The sequence below is a fragment of the Sinocyclocheilus rhinocerous genome, unplaced genomic scaffold (assembly GCF_001515625.1).
Source record: "Sinocyclocheilus rhinocerous isolate Xijiao unplaced genomic scaffold, SAMN03320098_v1.1 scaffold231, whole genome shotgun sequence".
Taxonomy (NCBI): Eukaryota; Metazoa; Chordata; class Actinopteri; order Cypriniformes; family Cyprinidae; genus Sinocyclocheilus; species Sinocyclocheilus rhinocerous.
In genome coordinates this window covers 413294-429240 of record NW_015640454.1, presented here as the reverse complement: position 1 = coordinate 429240, position 15947 = coordinate 413294, and the positions used below count along the sequence as shown (strand labels likewise).

Sequence of the window (15947 nt, the reverse complement as noted above, 5' to 3'; positions counted from 1 at the left end):
CTACTCTTCCAAAAATTTGAGGTCGGTATAAAATTAAGGCTTATATTCAGCAAGGACGCATTAAATTGATTAAAAGTGATAGTAAATATCTTTATAACGTTACAAAAGTTTTCTATTTTGGATAAATGCTGCTCTTTTGAACTTTGTATTCATCAGAGAATCCTAAAAAATGGTTAAGCAGCACAACTGTTTTCAACATTGATAATAAATGTTTCTTAAACATTAAATCAGCATATTATACTGATTTCTGAAGGATCATGTGACACTGAAGACTGGAGTAATGATGCTGAAAATTCAGCTTTGCATCGCATATTTTAACATATTCAAATAAGAAAAGTTATTTTAAGTTGTAATAATATTTCACAATATTACTGTTTTTGCTGTATTTTTAATGAAGTAAATGCAGCCTTGGTGAGAATTAGATACTTACCTAGAGACTACTGATTTCAAAATTTTCAATGGTAGTGTGTTTTAGAGCGTTTTTGTTGAAGAAGTTGGATTTGTATGTAATTTGTATGTTATTTTTGCTGGCTACGCTACTAGACTATAATTTATACACTATAACATGTCACTTATTTATTATGTAAGACTATAATAATCAGAGAACATCTTAAAGATTAATATCAGTGTGTCTGTTAGTGTGTTTTGGTGCCTGATAGTCAGTTAGGTGTGTGTGTGTGTGTTTGAATTGTATATGTTTGCAGGTCTATTGATGCAGAAAGTGTGTATGTGTGTTTATCCTAGTGTAAAAATGTTTTGAGTGTATATTTATGTATAAAAGTGTGTTTGTTGAGTGATGGGGTGTGCATGAGTGTGTGTTTGTATAGTTATGTGTGAATTATTATTAAAACAGAGTTGTGTGGGTGCTTGAATGATAGCTGAAATAGAGTAAATATATTTAACAGACTTAACCTCATTTTTTTAAATTAATGTGATACTGTTCAAAAATTCGAATTTCTTCATTAATTTGTATCTCTTTGAATTCATCCCTTGAATGAGGTTAATGTCTGATATTCGGTATTAAAATCCATTTGTAATTGAGAAACGTTACATCATCATTAACTGACTCCCTTATTGGCTCTTCTGGCTTTTGCCCCACCTCCCATGTGCAACCCCAGCAGCCTGGCTCTGCCCCCTGTGCTATGGCTGCAAATCAGCTTGTGTGGGAGGGGTTAATTCTCAAAGTGTCACGAGTGCGACTTCTGAATGCGAGCCTTGTGCATCATCTTTGACCTTTCCGCTGCTCGTAACACTTTATCAAACATAAAGATATGTTCAGAATTCACCCCTTTTGGTGTCATTTTGCTGCTTTTGATATATTGGATGTTTATCTCTATGTACATCACGTTCACACAAACAATCCCGTCTGTGTTCGCTATCTATGTCCGTTATAAACACATTGAATTCTACATTCTGTTGGCACATTCATGAGTTCGAGAACATTGAATTGTACGTCCTCTGTCAGTGCGTTTACGCATTTGTCAAAATATATTTGTCAAAACCACAACAAAAAGCTTCATAGTTTGAGCACCCTAAAATATGAAGAAGTCCAGACAATAGTGTATGTCTTCACAGAAATAGGGAGGTTGTTGCTCTCACAGCTTCATTAAAATTAGAGTACTAAATACTATTTTTTTCATAATCAGCATGCCTTATTTCAAAGTGCAGTCAATAAATTAATTAATAAATAAATAAACAAACTATCTGTTTTTATATTTTTATATTTTAATTAATTTTTATTATTTTGTTTTTATATTTTGTGTTTTTTATTTGCATAATTATTTATATACATGTTTTTTATCTCACGTTTTTTTAATGAAATTATATTTTTTGCATGATAATCATGCTTTATTCCAAGGTGTACAAAATAAATATATAAATAAATATACTTCCTATTTTTCATGCATTTTGCATATTTTAATTCATGTTAATTTTTTAAAATTCTATATGCTATATTTTGTATAATCATACTTTATTTTTAAATATATCTTTACATTTCATTTTTATTTTTAATATTTTGTTTTTAAAATTATATATTAAAATTTTATTTTATTTGCATAGTTATTTATGTCTCATTTTATGTCATGTTTTTTGTTTAGATAATCTCTTATTAATCTCTCATGATTAAAATAATCATTTAGTAATGTCAGGTGTTCGGTCAAAACTAGCTGTTTACTTCACATTTTACCACACTTTACTACTTTTTCTCCATTAATTGCATTGTTTTGAGATCCTTACTCAGGTATGATTACCCAGAATCCTCTCTGGTGTGATGACTGCCTCAAAAACAAGCCCATTTATTGAGAATATTTTCATTTTTGTTTCTCTTTCTATTCCCTCTGTCTTCTCTCTTGTACACCCATTCCTGACGTGTTCTGTTTATTGGCTGACCATTGCTTTAGGACTGATGATGTCATCCTCATGTGACCCTGTAACATTATGTGTAATTGGTTCATTGGTACCTGCTGAAGTTCACTGCATCAAAAAAGAAATGCCAGTCAATTCCTAATGGATAAAATCTAATTACATCCTATTTTTTCTCCTTGTATGCAAATGCATCAAACTACAGCAGTAAAGCGGGTTTGTTGAACATTGTTGCATCATTAGGGTACAATATTACTAAAAATTGCAATATTACAATATTGAATTTATCAACTTAAGGAACTGTCAACCCAAAATGAACATTTTGTCATGTCATTCCAAACCTGTATGCAGTTCTCTGAAGAATGTTGGTAAACAAACAGTTTTGGTTCCCATTGACTCCCATAGTGTTTTTGTCCACGCTATCAAAGTCAATAAGAACTGAAACCATTTTGTCACCAACATTCTTTAAAATATTTTCTTTTGTGTTCAGCAGAAGAAAGAAATGCAAACAGGTCTTGAATGACTTGAGGGTGAGTAAATGATGACAGAATTTTCATTTTTTTAGTGGACTGTCCCTTTAAATGTTTAGAACATTCTGGAATATTTAAAGGTTCTGGAGTATAAATGCACATAGAAGGCCTGTACTTCCGCTAATGTGACATTTTCCCCGTTCAAGTGCCAAAGTGAGACTCAATTCAACTCAATTTCCCATGGCTCTGCCAGCAGAAATCTGTCTCATGACGGAGCACAAAATACTGCCGGCCAGCCAAATGTGAACTATGATGTAGTGGGCTTCATCAATGACATCATAAGGCATGATCACACCTGCATGTGTGTGTATGACGTGTACAGCGGTCTGATGTTGCTCCCTCTGATGTTTTCTCTCTTCTCTCGGTTCATTCCCTCGATTGCTCTCTCTTTTCGTCCGTGAGAAGCTCTCTTTAAAGCTGGTAAGCATGATCTCAGTAGCATGTCGTAGCGGCATGACCGTAGCATGTCCGTCGCTGTAGTAACACATGGTCCTTTAACATCACTTTGTTCCTTTGTGTTCAACCCTTATGGATATTTTTGTTTACAGGGATAGTTCACCCAAAAATTTTAATTTGCTGTTAATTTAATCACCCTCAGGTAATCCAATATGCCTTTTTTTCTTGAGAAGAGCTCAAACCATGTTTGGTCCTTGGTGATTCATAAAATGCAAGTCAGCGGCTGCCCATTTGTGATAATAAAAAAAGCATATCAAAGAACACAAAATGAATACCTGTGGCTGCATACTTTATATTGAGGTCTTATGAAGAGAAACAATCGGTCTGTGCAAGAAACTGAACATTGCCGGACAGTCACTAAAATACCAGCATATATGATCCAATGATACTGGTTTTGCCAACTCATTCAGTGCTCCAGTTCCTCCAGCAGTCACTGAATTGAGGAAACAGTTCAGACTCTGACCAAAGATCGATGAGCTGGTGATATGCATATGAGTGAACCGAGCACTTGAATGAAGGGGTGAAATGCTTGTTCATTGTTTATATAAAACATTTTAAAGGGGTCATATGATGTTATTAAAAAGAATTGAAGTAGGAGATCTTGGAAAATGCTAACTTTAGCCTGATAGCACTGAAAGCGAACGTCCCACCCTCCCTGCAATCGCCGTCCAAAGCCACACCCCTGAACGCATATACACTCACAGACGTTTTGATTGGACGAACATTTCTTGGTCCTACGCCTTCCACAGAATATATAAATACAGATAAATACATTTAAACCACTTAACATAATGATTGCTATCTTGATGTAAAAAGACTTTCAACCAGCATAACTAAAAAAAAATTTCTGAAGACAAAATCACCTATTGCACCTTTAACTTTTATAAAGAATATCTCTTTGGGTTTGAGACTTTAGTCTTTGCAACTTTAAGGATCTTATCTATTCACAAACAGCTTGTAACACACCAAAGAGAAAGGAAAACTTGAAATCGCATCATATGACCCCTTTAAGACTAGTTTATGCACTTGATATGCTTTAGACATGTAAAACATTCTCGTATCACATCATTATTGGGTGCTTTAATAATGTGACATTGTGTGATTACGTAAACAACTGGTGAATGAGTTATTTGAACCAGTTCATTGAAACAAACTGAAAGAACCAGTTTGTGGAAAATAATCATATTTCCCCCATTTGCCTGAGGCTCTGGATTACAGGTAATAATGTTGTAAATAATGTTCAGCTTCTTGCACAGACCGTTCGTTTCGCTTCATAAGACCTCAATATATCGTCAGGAGCCACGGGAATTAACTTGGTCTAGCCTGTAAATGCTTTTTTGACTCTTAAAGTGCTGGTAGCTGCTGATTTGCATTTTATGAATCAACAAGGACCACGGTTTCAGCTGAAAATCATTTTTACTGTTCTACTCACAAAAAAAGTTGCTGAGTAAATTAACAGCACATTTTCATTTTTGGGTGAACTATCCCTTTAACAACACTTTTGGTATTGTTTTGTTATATAATTTGACCTTTGTGTCTATTTAAGTTCAAAACCATGTTGTCTGATTTATCTTTTTGTTGATGTCTGTTTTGTTTCGTCTTGTTGCCATGGTGACTGTCCCTCTGTAGCTCTCACTCAATGCCCACGTGCGGAACCTTATTGAGGTGATCTGAAACCCGTTTTTTGTCCCTGTGTTTGTTTATCTGTCCATGATTCGGTCTTTATGTATTTCAAACAATTTGATTAATTTGATCCCTAACCAGATGTGTGGCATAATATGCTGAAATGCGATCATTTTGAATGTAGTTTAGAGAATCTGTTGATGTTATAGTGTAAGTTAAAGGGATAGTTCACATGCAGAATTAATATATAGTCTTTATTTTATGTCATCCTAAATCTCTGGCTTGATTTTTTTTCTGTGGAACACAAAAGGAGATGCTTGGTTTAACTTTTCACTTTCATTATGGAAAAGAGCAGCATGTACATTTTGCTAAATATCTTCTTTCATGTTTCACTGTAGAAATTAAGTCAAATTGGTTTTGAATGACATGAGGGTGAAAAATAATATAAATAAAGTGTTATTAATAATTATCAGTGATTAGAATAGATAAAATATCTTAACCAATCACAGAGTGTCTTGCTATTTTAGCCCCGTCCAAAACTTTTTACATGTGATTATTGAAACACTGATGGTGTAGTGTGATTTATAGTTGACTATTACATTGTAGGTAATGTTTGGTTATATTTAAACATAAATCTGTTTATAGATATGCGTATTTGATCCATATAATTTCTTTGAGTTAATTTCTGAGATTTTTATTTTTTTTAGATCTATTTTTATTTGTAAATAATCAGAATGTTACATAATTAACATTTTATTTTAACAATTTGTCTTTGTTTGTGAAGACGGTGAGTACAACAGTGAGTTTAGCATGTATATTGTGCTTGTGTAGATCTTGATTATTACTTTTCAACATTTGCCTGCAATGATTTTGTGGTTTTATTTAACTGTATTTTGAGTGACAGTGCAATGCATGCTCAGAAAAATCTGGTTGTTTATTGTTGCATGACAGTATGGAGATGTGGAAGAAGGGGTAAGGTCGCTGTGCCTGCTTTGTGACCTTTGACCTTTTAGTGAGATGCTTGCATTGACCTGTGGGCAGGACTGTAGAAAGATACAGCCGTCCACCTATTCAGTCCAAACTCGAATTATAGAAATGCTGTGAATGAATAAGATACAATGATGATTGAGAGATGAACAAATAAACTTTCCTCAAAAGCCTGATAAATAATATTTGATACATTTGAACATGATTTTTCTAAAAAATTACATATGGATAATTAAGCAAAAATAAGTTGCTTCAGTCCAGTAAGTGTTCATCTTGAAATATTATTAACAATATAAAAGTTATTCACACGTTTACTAAGATTTCACAGCAAAAAGACATGTACCATGACCTAATTTATACTAAGAAAAATGATTTTTTTTAAATCATTTTCAAAGTTTTTAAATTCCTTGTTTTATTGTTGTGATTATTTTTTTTCTTTTCTTTTATGTAAAGCACTTTGAATTACCATTGTGTATGAAATGTGCTATACAAATAAACTTGCCTTGCCTTGCCTAAGAGGCCTTTTACTTGCTGAAAAAGTATCGATCAGACCACAGAAAGCATGTAGTAGATTGTGTTTTTTTTTTTTTTAGCAAAGTTTTAATCATGTTGATTATTTGGAGGCCTTAAATGTGCCTATCACATATGATACAGTAGGCTTCATAGGGTTAAAAATCATTGCAGCAGGTTTAACCTCCCCAAATTCACGGCTCTTCAACTCCACCATGTGGTTGAAATCATTGTGGCAAATACTGCATGCCAGAGAGAACTAATGTGGAAAAAGCAGTGGCTGGAGTGTTCAGAGGATCGATACATTAATGTAGACAGGAACAGGATATTAGAGCGAGATAGAAAGAGGGCACATAAGGACAGATGCAAACCAAATCTCTCAGCTCAACCAGAATCAGATTTCAAAGATGAGCCAGCAAGATAAGAGGTTCTTTTATGAGAACTGTTTAATCAGTGTTGTTGTTGGCATTGGACTGAATAGGTTAATTAGCTCATCTGGTTTGCCTTTGATAAACACTTGATTTGAAAGCTGATTGGCTGCTTTCCAAAGGCAGCTAGCCAACCAGATGACAGGAACAGAAGATTCTTTAATAGTCCATTGATGTGATTGAATGTGTCCTGGTTTGACCCGCCTCATTTATGCATATGCATATTTGTTTATATATTTGCAGATTCTAACAGGACAGTGCCAGTTTTTAAGGTGCAGATACTCACTGGTTGTCTGTCCTCCTCTCTGTCTCCTCTCAGGGTTCGAATCCTGAGGACTTCAGTCATCTTCCTCCAGAGCAGAGAAGGAAGAAGCTTCAGGCGAAGATCGACGACATCAATAAAGACGTACAGAAAGAGATGGACCAGAGGTACACAGACATGGACAAACACACACAAATAGAAACACAAACTCATATATCCTGCCATACACTAGTCAAAAATCCCAGTGGATATATAGACAATAATAAAGACTCTTTGAAAAAGAAATATATAAAGACTTTAATAGTTTGTCAACTTATTTTACAAAGTATTATTTGATATTTTTATAGCAGATTGTACACTTTTTCAGATTTTTACATTACTCCTACCCACCAATTACTTTCTTACTTTTTGTTTTATTTTATTTTTTATTTACTTACTTGTTGTATTTATTTACTGCTTATTCTTATTTATTTACTGCTTATCTGCTTATTTATTCATTTTCATACATTTGCAACATTTATTAGTTACATAATTTATTAACAAATTTATTTATTTAATTGTTATTTATTTATTTACATGCTTATTTATTTGCATACATATTTATTTATTTATTTACATAATTAATTAATTTATTTATATAGTTCTTTTTCTTTTATAGTTTTTTTTTGTTTTTCTTTCTTGTTTTTTACCCTTTTAATTGTATAATGTTTAATATTCATATTTCAAAAAAATTGCATGTATAATTAATGTTTATATAAACAAAATCCTTAAGGAATCTGATTGGAATTTCTGTCATAATTTGTAAAGAAATCCAAAGGTATACCTGGGAATTTTCTTTCAGGATTCCAACATTTTTTTGAGAACACATGGTTCCCAGCATTTCTAGGATTGCAAAGGGAAAAGGAAATCAAATTTAAATAAAATCTTTTAGTATTTTAAAACCTTTATAACTTTAGCCATCTTTAACTTTCCAGCAGCACAACATTATTCAATACAGTATGAAATTAGTTTTGAAAAAGATATACAATATTCAGTAGGACTCAAGAATATAATGTAAAAATCAAGAATCCTTTAAGATTTTATTTGATTCTGATTTTCTGATTCCGATTATGAAATTTCTGTAGAAATGCTCTACATAATCCTTTTTGAAAATTTTGACTAGGTCAGGTTTTTATTGGATTTAGTCAGCAAATATATGTATGTGTACTTTTTCTCTGTAGAGATGCTTTGACTAAAATGAAGGAAGTGTATGTAAAGAACCCACAGATGGGGGATCCCAACAGCGTGGACCCTCGGTTAGCAGAGATCGCCCACAACATTGAGAAACTGCAGGCGGAGGCACAGAAATTTGAGGTGTGTGTCATTTAACATCTCCAAATACAGCACAGGCCTGGATGAGTAGTTCAGTTCAGTGGAAATGAGTGTGTGTGTGTGTGTGTGTGCTTTAGGGCTGGTTAGCGGAGGTCGAAGGAAGGATGCCGGTAAAGAGTGACCCTCCGAAGAGGACGAGTGTTCTATACGAGACCCAAAACAGCACACCACCCACCAACAACAACTGCGCACAGGATAGAGAGAGGTACACACTCACACACACACACACACACAAATCTATCAAATAAGAATATTATTATTGTTAATATTAACATATTCATACACACTGAATTTACAGTCACTTTACTGCCACAGTGCTTTGCAAACAGTTGCTATAGTTATTGTGTACGTGTGTGTGTGTGTGCGTGTGTGTGATGGAGCAGTCCGGATGGCAGTTATACAGAGGAACCGAGTTCTGAGGTCCAGAGTAAAGTCCAACCTGAAACAGCAGAGTCTGGAGATGAATTTGATGACGCAGATGAAGAAATGCTACCGACCATCGGCACCTGCAAAGCCCTCTACCCGTTTGAAGGTATTTCTTGTATAAATGCATAATTAAACAAACATTTACAGCAAAAATGTGGGCTCTGTTTCAAACCCTAGTGAGCTGCCTCACTGTCTGTTGTCAAATGCATATAGAAGTACCTGCTAAGACAGCATCCTAAGTAATAAAACCTCAAAAAAGTGGTTTCTTCATATATGTATATGTTAGTATATATGGTAACACTTTACAATAAGATTCCGTTTGTTAACATCTGTTAACTACGTTAGTTAACATGAAATAGCCATGAAAAATACTTAAGCATTTAATTTGAGTTAATTTGAACTTTTATTAATGTATCTATTAATTTATGAAATTTTTGTTAACTAACATTAACAAAGACTAATAAATGCTGAAATGTTCATTGTTAGTAAAAGCTAGTTAATTCATTAACTCATGCTAACTAATGGAAGCTTATTGTAGGTGTTACCTTACTGAGGCCAGAAATTTATTTTTTATTTTTTTACTTTTATTCATCATGGACACATTAAATTGATCAAAAGTGACAGTAAAAACATTTATAATATAATATTACTAAAGATTTCTGTTTCAAATAAATGCTGAACTTTCTATTCATCAAATTATTCTGAAAAAAGTATCATCGTTTCCACAAAAATATGAAGCAGCACAACCGTTTTCAACATTAATAATAATAATAAGATGTTTCTTGAGCAGCAAATCAGCATATTAGAATGATTTCTGAAAGATCATGTCACACTGAAGACTGGAATAATGATGCTGAAAATTCAGCATTGCATCACAGGAATAAATTGCATTTTTAGATATATTTGAATAGAAAACGCTTATTTTGAATTGTAATAATATTTCACAATATTACTGTTTTTACTGTATTTTTGATCAATTAAAAGCAGGCTTGCTCAGCAGAAGAGACTTCTTTCAAAAACATTAAATAATCTTACTGACCCCAAACTTTTAAATGGTAGTGTATATACATATTTTATTTATGGATTGATTGCTTTTCTTCCAATTTTCTCTGTAGGTGCTAATGAAGGCACCATCTCAGTAGTGGAGGGTGAGCTCTTGTATGTAATAGAGGAAGACAAAGGTGACGGATGGACGCGTGTTAGAAGAAACGAGGAAGAGGAGGGTTACGTCCCCACATCCTACGTCGAGGTCTTTCTGGACTCCAACGCCAAAGGTGCCATAACCTACATATGACCCAAAGCTTTAGGTCCTGCGATCTCAGAAGTGTGTTTGTGTATGAACACTAAAGGAGACGTCTAGGGGGTGTGTGTGATCCTGACCTTCTCCAAGCCAACAATTTGACTTTTTAGACTGTTTTTGGTTAAGCGGACACTTTTTTTTCTGAAACTGAAGGACTAAATGATTGTATATGACTTAGCACATGACGGTTTTAGATATTAGCCCTCCATAGTTTAATATGGCGGTAGTATCTTGTCATATTGATTAACAGTGCATGTTAGATCACTCCGACTAAATGTACAGGCAAAAATGCAACACACACACATATATAAAGAGATACATGCAAGTTTTTCATATGCAAATGAACTGAAGGTCAAATTAGGCTAGTGTTTTTCCCCAAAAAACAATTTTTTATAACCACTAGTCAAGCCCTAGTAATAATAAACAGTTTACAAGTAGCCTAAAAAAGTATAATTTCCTTTTCACAAAATATATTTGTGAAAAGCACGTCACTTGCTAATACGTGTTAGGCAGAGACTGCCTTTTTGGATCTTTAGCTGTATTATTTCTTCACATTGTGTTCAATCTCAATACTTGTAGTTGATATTGATAGTCTTAAAAAGAAGAAATAACCTTGGAAAAAACATATGATACATAGACGTTTACGAAAACATAATATAAATGAGTAAAAGCACAGTATGTATTCATAAATCCTGATTGCATAGTATGCATCACATCCACACAATCATGTTTGGTGCTCCTGATCTTTATTCCTAAGAGCTTAAATGCCATTTTAGATGAAATATGACGTGAATATTAATCTTTTCTGAATGTTTCCTCACAGATGTGTTTTCCTGGAGAAGGGTTTTTCTTTCTGAGGGTGAGACGGAGTTCTAGTTGAGTGCGTTAACCGTGTGTTTGAAGAGATCTAGAATGAATTGCGTTTGACATTTAAAACTGTTTAATACTGCACAAGTGTGATTTCCTCTGAATGAAGTGTTGGAGTCTGACTTTTATTTCATTTTAGACATGCATTAACCTACTTATGCCACCTTTAAGTTAGAATTGTCTGCAAAATGACATGCACACACACACACAAAACCCAATCTGCTTCACAAACCAACAGAGAGATAACCTACATGCAGATCTTGATTGCTGAAAACACTAAACTTAGTGTGAGTCCTCTGACTGTTTGAGTGAGTTTTTGGCAGTTTTTCACGGCATAAATGCATGTTTGAGTGCATTTCAGGTCACATTTGTTCTTGAATTCAACCAAGAACACTGAATTACTCTTGCCAACAAATCATGCATATTATAAATCATGCTACAAACAATCCAATGTGTTTATATTGTCATTTTCCAGTTTATTTTGTAAGTGTACAGCTCATATGAGCATATATGTCATATGTGTGTGTTTAGGGATGCATTCAAATTGGCTTTTCACACTTGTTATCATAGTTGTTTTTTAACCCTGGATTATCTTGTTCCATGTTTCACACTGTTCGTTTATCATGGGTTAATTGCTGTGTACATTTGGCACTGTAGTATATAGCATATACAGTAACTACTGTATATGTAGTAGACATTGTTCTCAGGGCTTATTCATTTGTTCCCTTGTTTAGTTAAATTGTGGTCATGTTGTACATTGTTTCAATTTATTTAAATAGTGGCCATTATTTACCTAAAACAAGGGAACTAATTAATATATCATGGGAACAAATTATTAAATTATGGGAAAAATTTCTTTTTTTTCCCCCTCATGTTATGTGTGGAGCTTTGTAGTTATTAAAAGTAAAACTATTAAAAATCTTTTTTGTGAATTGGAATAAAGCTGAAATAAAATAAAATATATATTAGATGACAAACTTAAATGTAAAAAACTTTTTTAAAAAATCAAACAAAATTTAAATGTTGCCTTGACAACTAACTGAAATAAAATAAGTCACTAAAACAAAAAAATTCTAAAACTAAAAACCGAAATAAAAATAAAAAATATTTAAAGAAAACAAAAACTAATAAAAATGACAAAAGCACATAACTTTAAAATTAAAATGAAAAATAACAGCTAATTCGAAATATTAATAAATACTACAATAGTATATAAATAATACGGAAACAACACTGGCGTAAGGAAATTACTTAAAAATAAAAATAAGATAACCCAGGGTTAAGTATAGTGTGAAAAGCCTTTTAATAGCGGCCATGAATCCATCACTTTCACCAAGTCTAACATGTTTTTTCTTTTGTTTTTCATATGTTTGTTTGTTTGTTTGTATGACTGCAGATTCGTAAAGTATGGAAGGAGGACTCAGTGGTGCAGGGCAAACAGCAGCCACATGTGAGGAAAACTACAGCCTACCCTTCATGAACCGCCCTAGAGTGAGACAGATGAGAGACAGACACAAAACAAAGAGAGGAACAGTGAAAGAAGCGAGAGGAAGAGGCTATAGAGACCTCTCGGCCTAAATTCTCCGGCTGTAGAGAGGAACTTTATCAGTGAATCAGAGAAATATTATGGCATTTAGATTTATTACCTGTCTGTTATTTTATAATGAGGTGAATATGAGCTGCATATATCATTTTGCTTTTTAAAATCATTTGCTTCATCGCTGCTGAATGGCGCTAAACTTTCTTTCAGCCTGTGCGAGTGAGTGTATGTATGTGTGTTTGTCTTTAACCGTCTTGTTTCAAATTTCCTCACCTTTCCTCGAACTAAAACCCTGGGAATGTGGTCTGTTAAAGGAGCTGAATTTGCGGTACCACGACAGTGCTGCGTTCCATCCATATTCCTGTTATATATAGCTTGATGCTCTAAAGATGATGTACACTACTGGTCAAAAGTTTGGAACAATTAAGATTTTTAATGTTTTGAAAGAAGTCTATTCTGCTCACCAAGTCTGCATGTATTTGTTAAAGATACAGCAAAAACAGTAACATTGTGATTTTTTTTTTTTGCAATTTAAAATAAGTGTTTTCTGTTTGATTATAATTTAAAATGTAATTTATTCCTGTGATGCAACGCTGAATTTTCTGCATCATTACTCCAGTCTCCAGTGTCACATGATCCTTCAGAAATCATTCTGATATGCTGATTTGCGGCTTAATTATGATGTTCAATTATGGTGCTCAGTTATTAATAATGGTTCTTATCATCATCAGTGCAGAAAACAGTTTTTGCTGCTGAAACCGTGATTTTTATTCAGGATTCTTTGATGAATAGAAAGTTCAAAAGACAGAAATTATTTTCAATAAAAATCTTTTGTAACATTATAAATGTCTTTACTGTCACTTTTGATCAATTAAATGCATCCCTGCTGAATAAAAAAAAAAAAATCTTACCTCAAACTTTTGAATGGAAGTGTATCACGGTTTCCACAAAAATATAAATATAAATTACATTTTAAAATATATAAAAATAGACAAAAGATATTTTAAATTGTAATAATATTTCACAATATTACTGTTTTTGCTGTATTTTTGATCAAATAAATCCAGCCTTGGTGAGCAGAAGAAACTTCTTTCGAAAACCTTTTTCTAAACTTTAATTATTCGAAACTTTTAGTGTATAAAGAAACAAAATGGCAATGCAAGCATGTTTTACAGGTGTATGATTATCAACAAATCATGTTTTACACAGCAAAAAACATTCATATATAAACTTATGATGTAGGAACTTTGACTCGTTCGTACATTTTATTCGCTTAAAAGCATTTGTTTAACATTAACCACATGTACTGTATGATGTGAAATGTCTTTAAGTGCCGTTCTGTTGCACTTTTCCAAGTTGCAAGCTGGAATCTTTCTTGAGTTGGAATGCAGCATTAAAATTCTTCATGATGTCACTCATTCCGGCTCCTTCATCAGGCCACACCCCTTTAGACCCTTTGACTCCACCTCCCAAAGATAACAGCTGCTGGCCATTGGTTGCTCATATGGCTGTTGCACATGTCAGGGGCGGGGCTTCACTGGCCAATAGCATGTCTGCTTGCCCTGGCACCTCCTCTGTCTCCGCCCTTCCAGTGCAATTACTACTTCTGTCTGTCTGTTTGCCATCTTATCTAACTCATTTTTATCTAAGGTCCCTTCAGTGATTCACATTTTCATTCATTTAATCTATTAGACTTCCTGCTTTACCTTAACCGTCCAATCATCATGCTCAAATGCTGTATTTGTTTGTCGGGCAAGGGAGGGGCTATATTTACACTCATGAATAATGTCCTGTTGATATGGGTATGTATTTATTGTGACAGCTGTTTTGTTCATGTCTTCATGGTTTTACCCTGTGGAGCACCCAGCCGAGAACCTCGCAACCTCATTGGTTTCGCTGGTTATATATATAAACAGTATGTAATGATTTAAATGTACTCTGAGCCAAATGTACAGGTTAACCAGACATTTGACATGCATCATGTGAGCTGTGAGAATTTGTATGGCTCTCTTAACCTGAAGAATAGACTTGGAGGTTTTTAATTCAACTGATTATTTCCCCCTTTTTAATGTAATCACTGTGGTTTGACGAAGGGGAGTTTGATTTTTCAGTTGTTTTTTTTTTTCTTTTGTGAAGAGATTTTTTTTCCGTCATCTTCCACTGTTTACTCACCATCCCTGAGGCACATACTAATTTAAAATTTTCTTTTTAGATTTTTTTATTCTCTCTCACAGTCCTTTTGGGTCCAGGGGAGGTTTTAGATATTTAAAATTGTAGTTTTTTTTTTTCTTTTATTATTATTTTTTCTTGATTCTTAGGTTTGAAGCCCATAACATCTACATCTCTACAGGCAGCATCATGGAAATGAAAATTCGCACATGCCACAGATCTGCTATTTAATGCTGAATGCTTTTATTATGTTTAACAAAGCGCTTATTGATGAATTGTTTTATGTTGAATGAATTGGGCAGCCTCTCAGAATAACTGACTCACTCGCTATTGATGAACCTGTAAATATAAACACGTGTAATAAATGAGAAAAGGTTTTGAAAGCGGACAACATCTCACCATCTTGAAGAGGAAAACGTCATTTCGTATGTCTTCCGAACATACACACTTTCTCAAGTGCTCTGTCTCTCTTTGAGAACAAAACAATTGCAAAACAACTTTATTTCATCCTTTTCAGCATTGTTATACTCTGCCGGCTATCACCATATGACATACATACACACAGCTGTCTTATTTGGCTTGTCAGTGACAAGAATCATTTGCCCTCGGCCCCTATCCGCTCTTTTGGGGGCTTCAAAACACCATTCCCAAATCAGAGAACTATAAATATATATATGTATATCTATAAGTACAAGTCTATAAATAAGAGTGAACTACCAATCCATGGTAAGAGTCTATTTTTAAATTTTGATTAATAAAAATGTCCCAGTTTCTTTTGTCTGCTTTGCTAAATGAATTAAACACTTTTTTTTTTTTTGGTCTCGTTTGGTGGGGTCTGCCAAATGTTTGTTTTGCACTTTTTTGTTTGTGTTCAGTTTATGCTTGTGTTTTGGAGCACTGAATACTTTGTATGTGTTAACTGTGCCAATTAAAGATAGAGGGGGAAAATCAATGAATGATTGTCTCAGTGTATCACTTTACGGTCTGTACAGTAGAAAAACCATTATGCCTATGGAGAGTCCCCACAAGGATAGCTGACCAGACGTGTGTGTGTGTGTGTAGAAAATCTGAAGTTACCTGCATGACATCACACATTTGTATATTAACATTGTAT

At 33.7% G+C, this 15947-nt stretch overlaps 1 protein-coding gene across 10 annotated transcripts in view; it reads left to right on the top strand.

Annotated features, from left to right (window-relative positions):
* Nucleotides 1–13124, top strand: part of fnbp1b (formin binding protein 1b) — a 79005-nt gene extending 65881 nt beyond the window's left edge. For 4 of the 10 annotated variants that reach the window (XM_016569023.1, XM_016569013.1, XM_016569021.1 and 1 more), the window contains exons 10-16: nt 3300–3314; nt 4980–5015; nt 7218–7327; nt 8381–8513; nt 8609–8736; nt 8912–9063; nt 10073–10251. In XM_016569023.1, coding sequence (XP_016424509.1) covers nt 3300–3314; nt 4980–5015; nt 7218–7327; nt 8381–8513; nt 8609–8736; nt 8912–9063; nt 10073–10251 — 753 coding nt within the window. Of the gene's footprint in view, nt 1–3299; nt 3315–4979; nt 5016–7217; nt 7328–8380; nt 8514–8608; nt 8737–8911; nt 9064–10072; nt 10252–12520 lie in introns of those variants that run through there. The other 6 variants (XM_016569015.1, XM_016569014.1, XM_016569016.1 and 3 more) reach the window with 6 other exon arrangements.
* The last annotated feature ends 2823 nt before the right edge of the window (nt 13125–15947 follow it).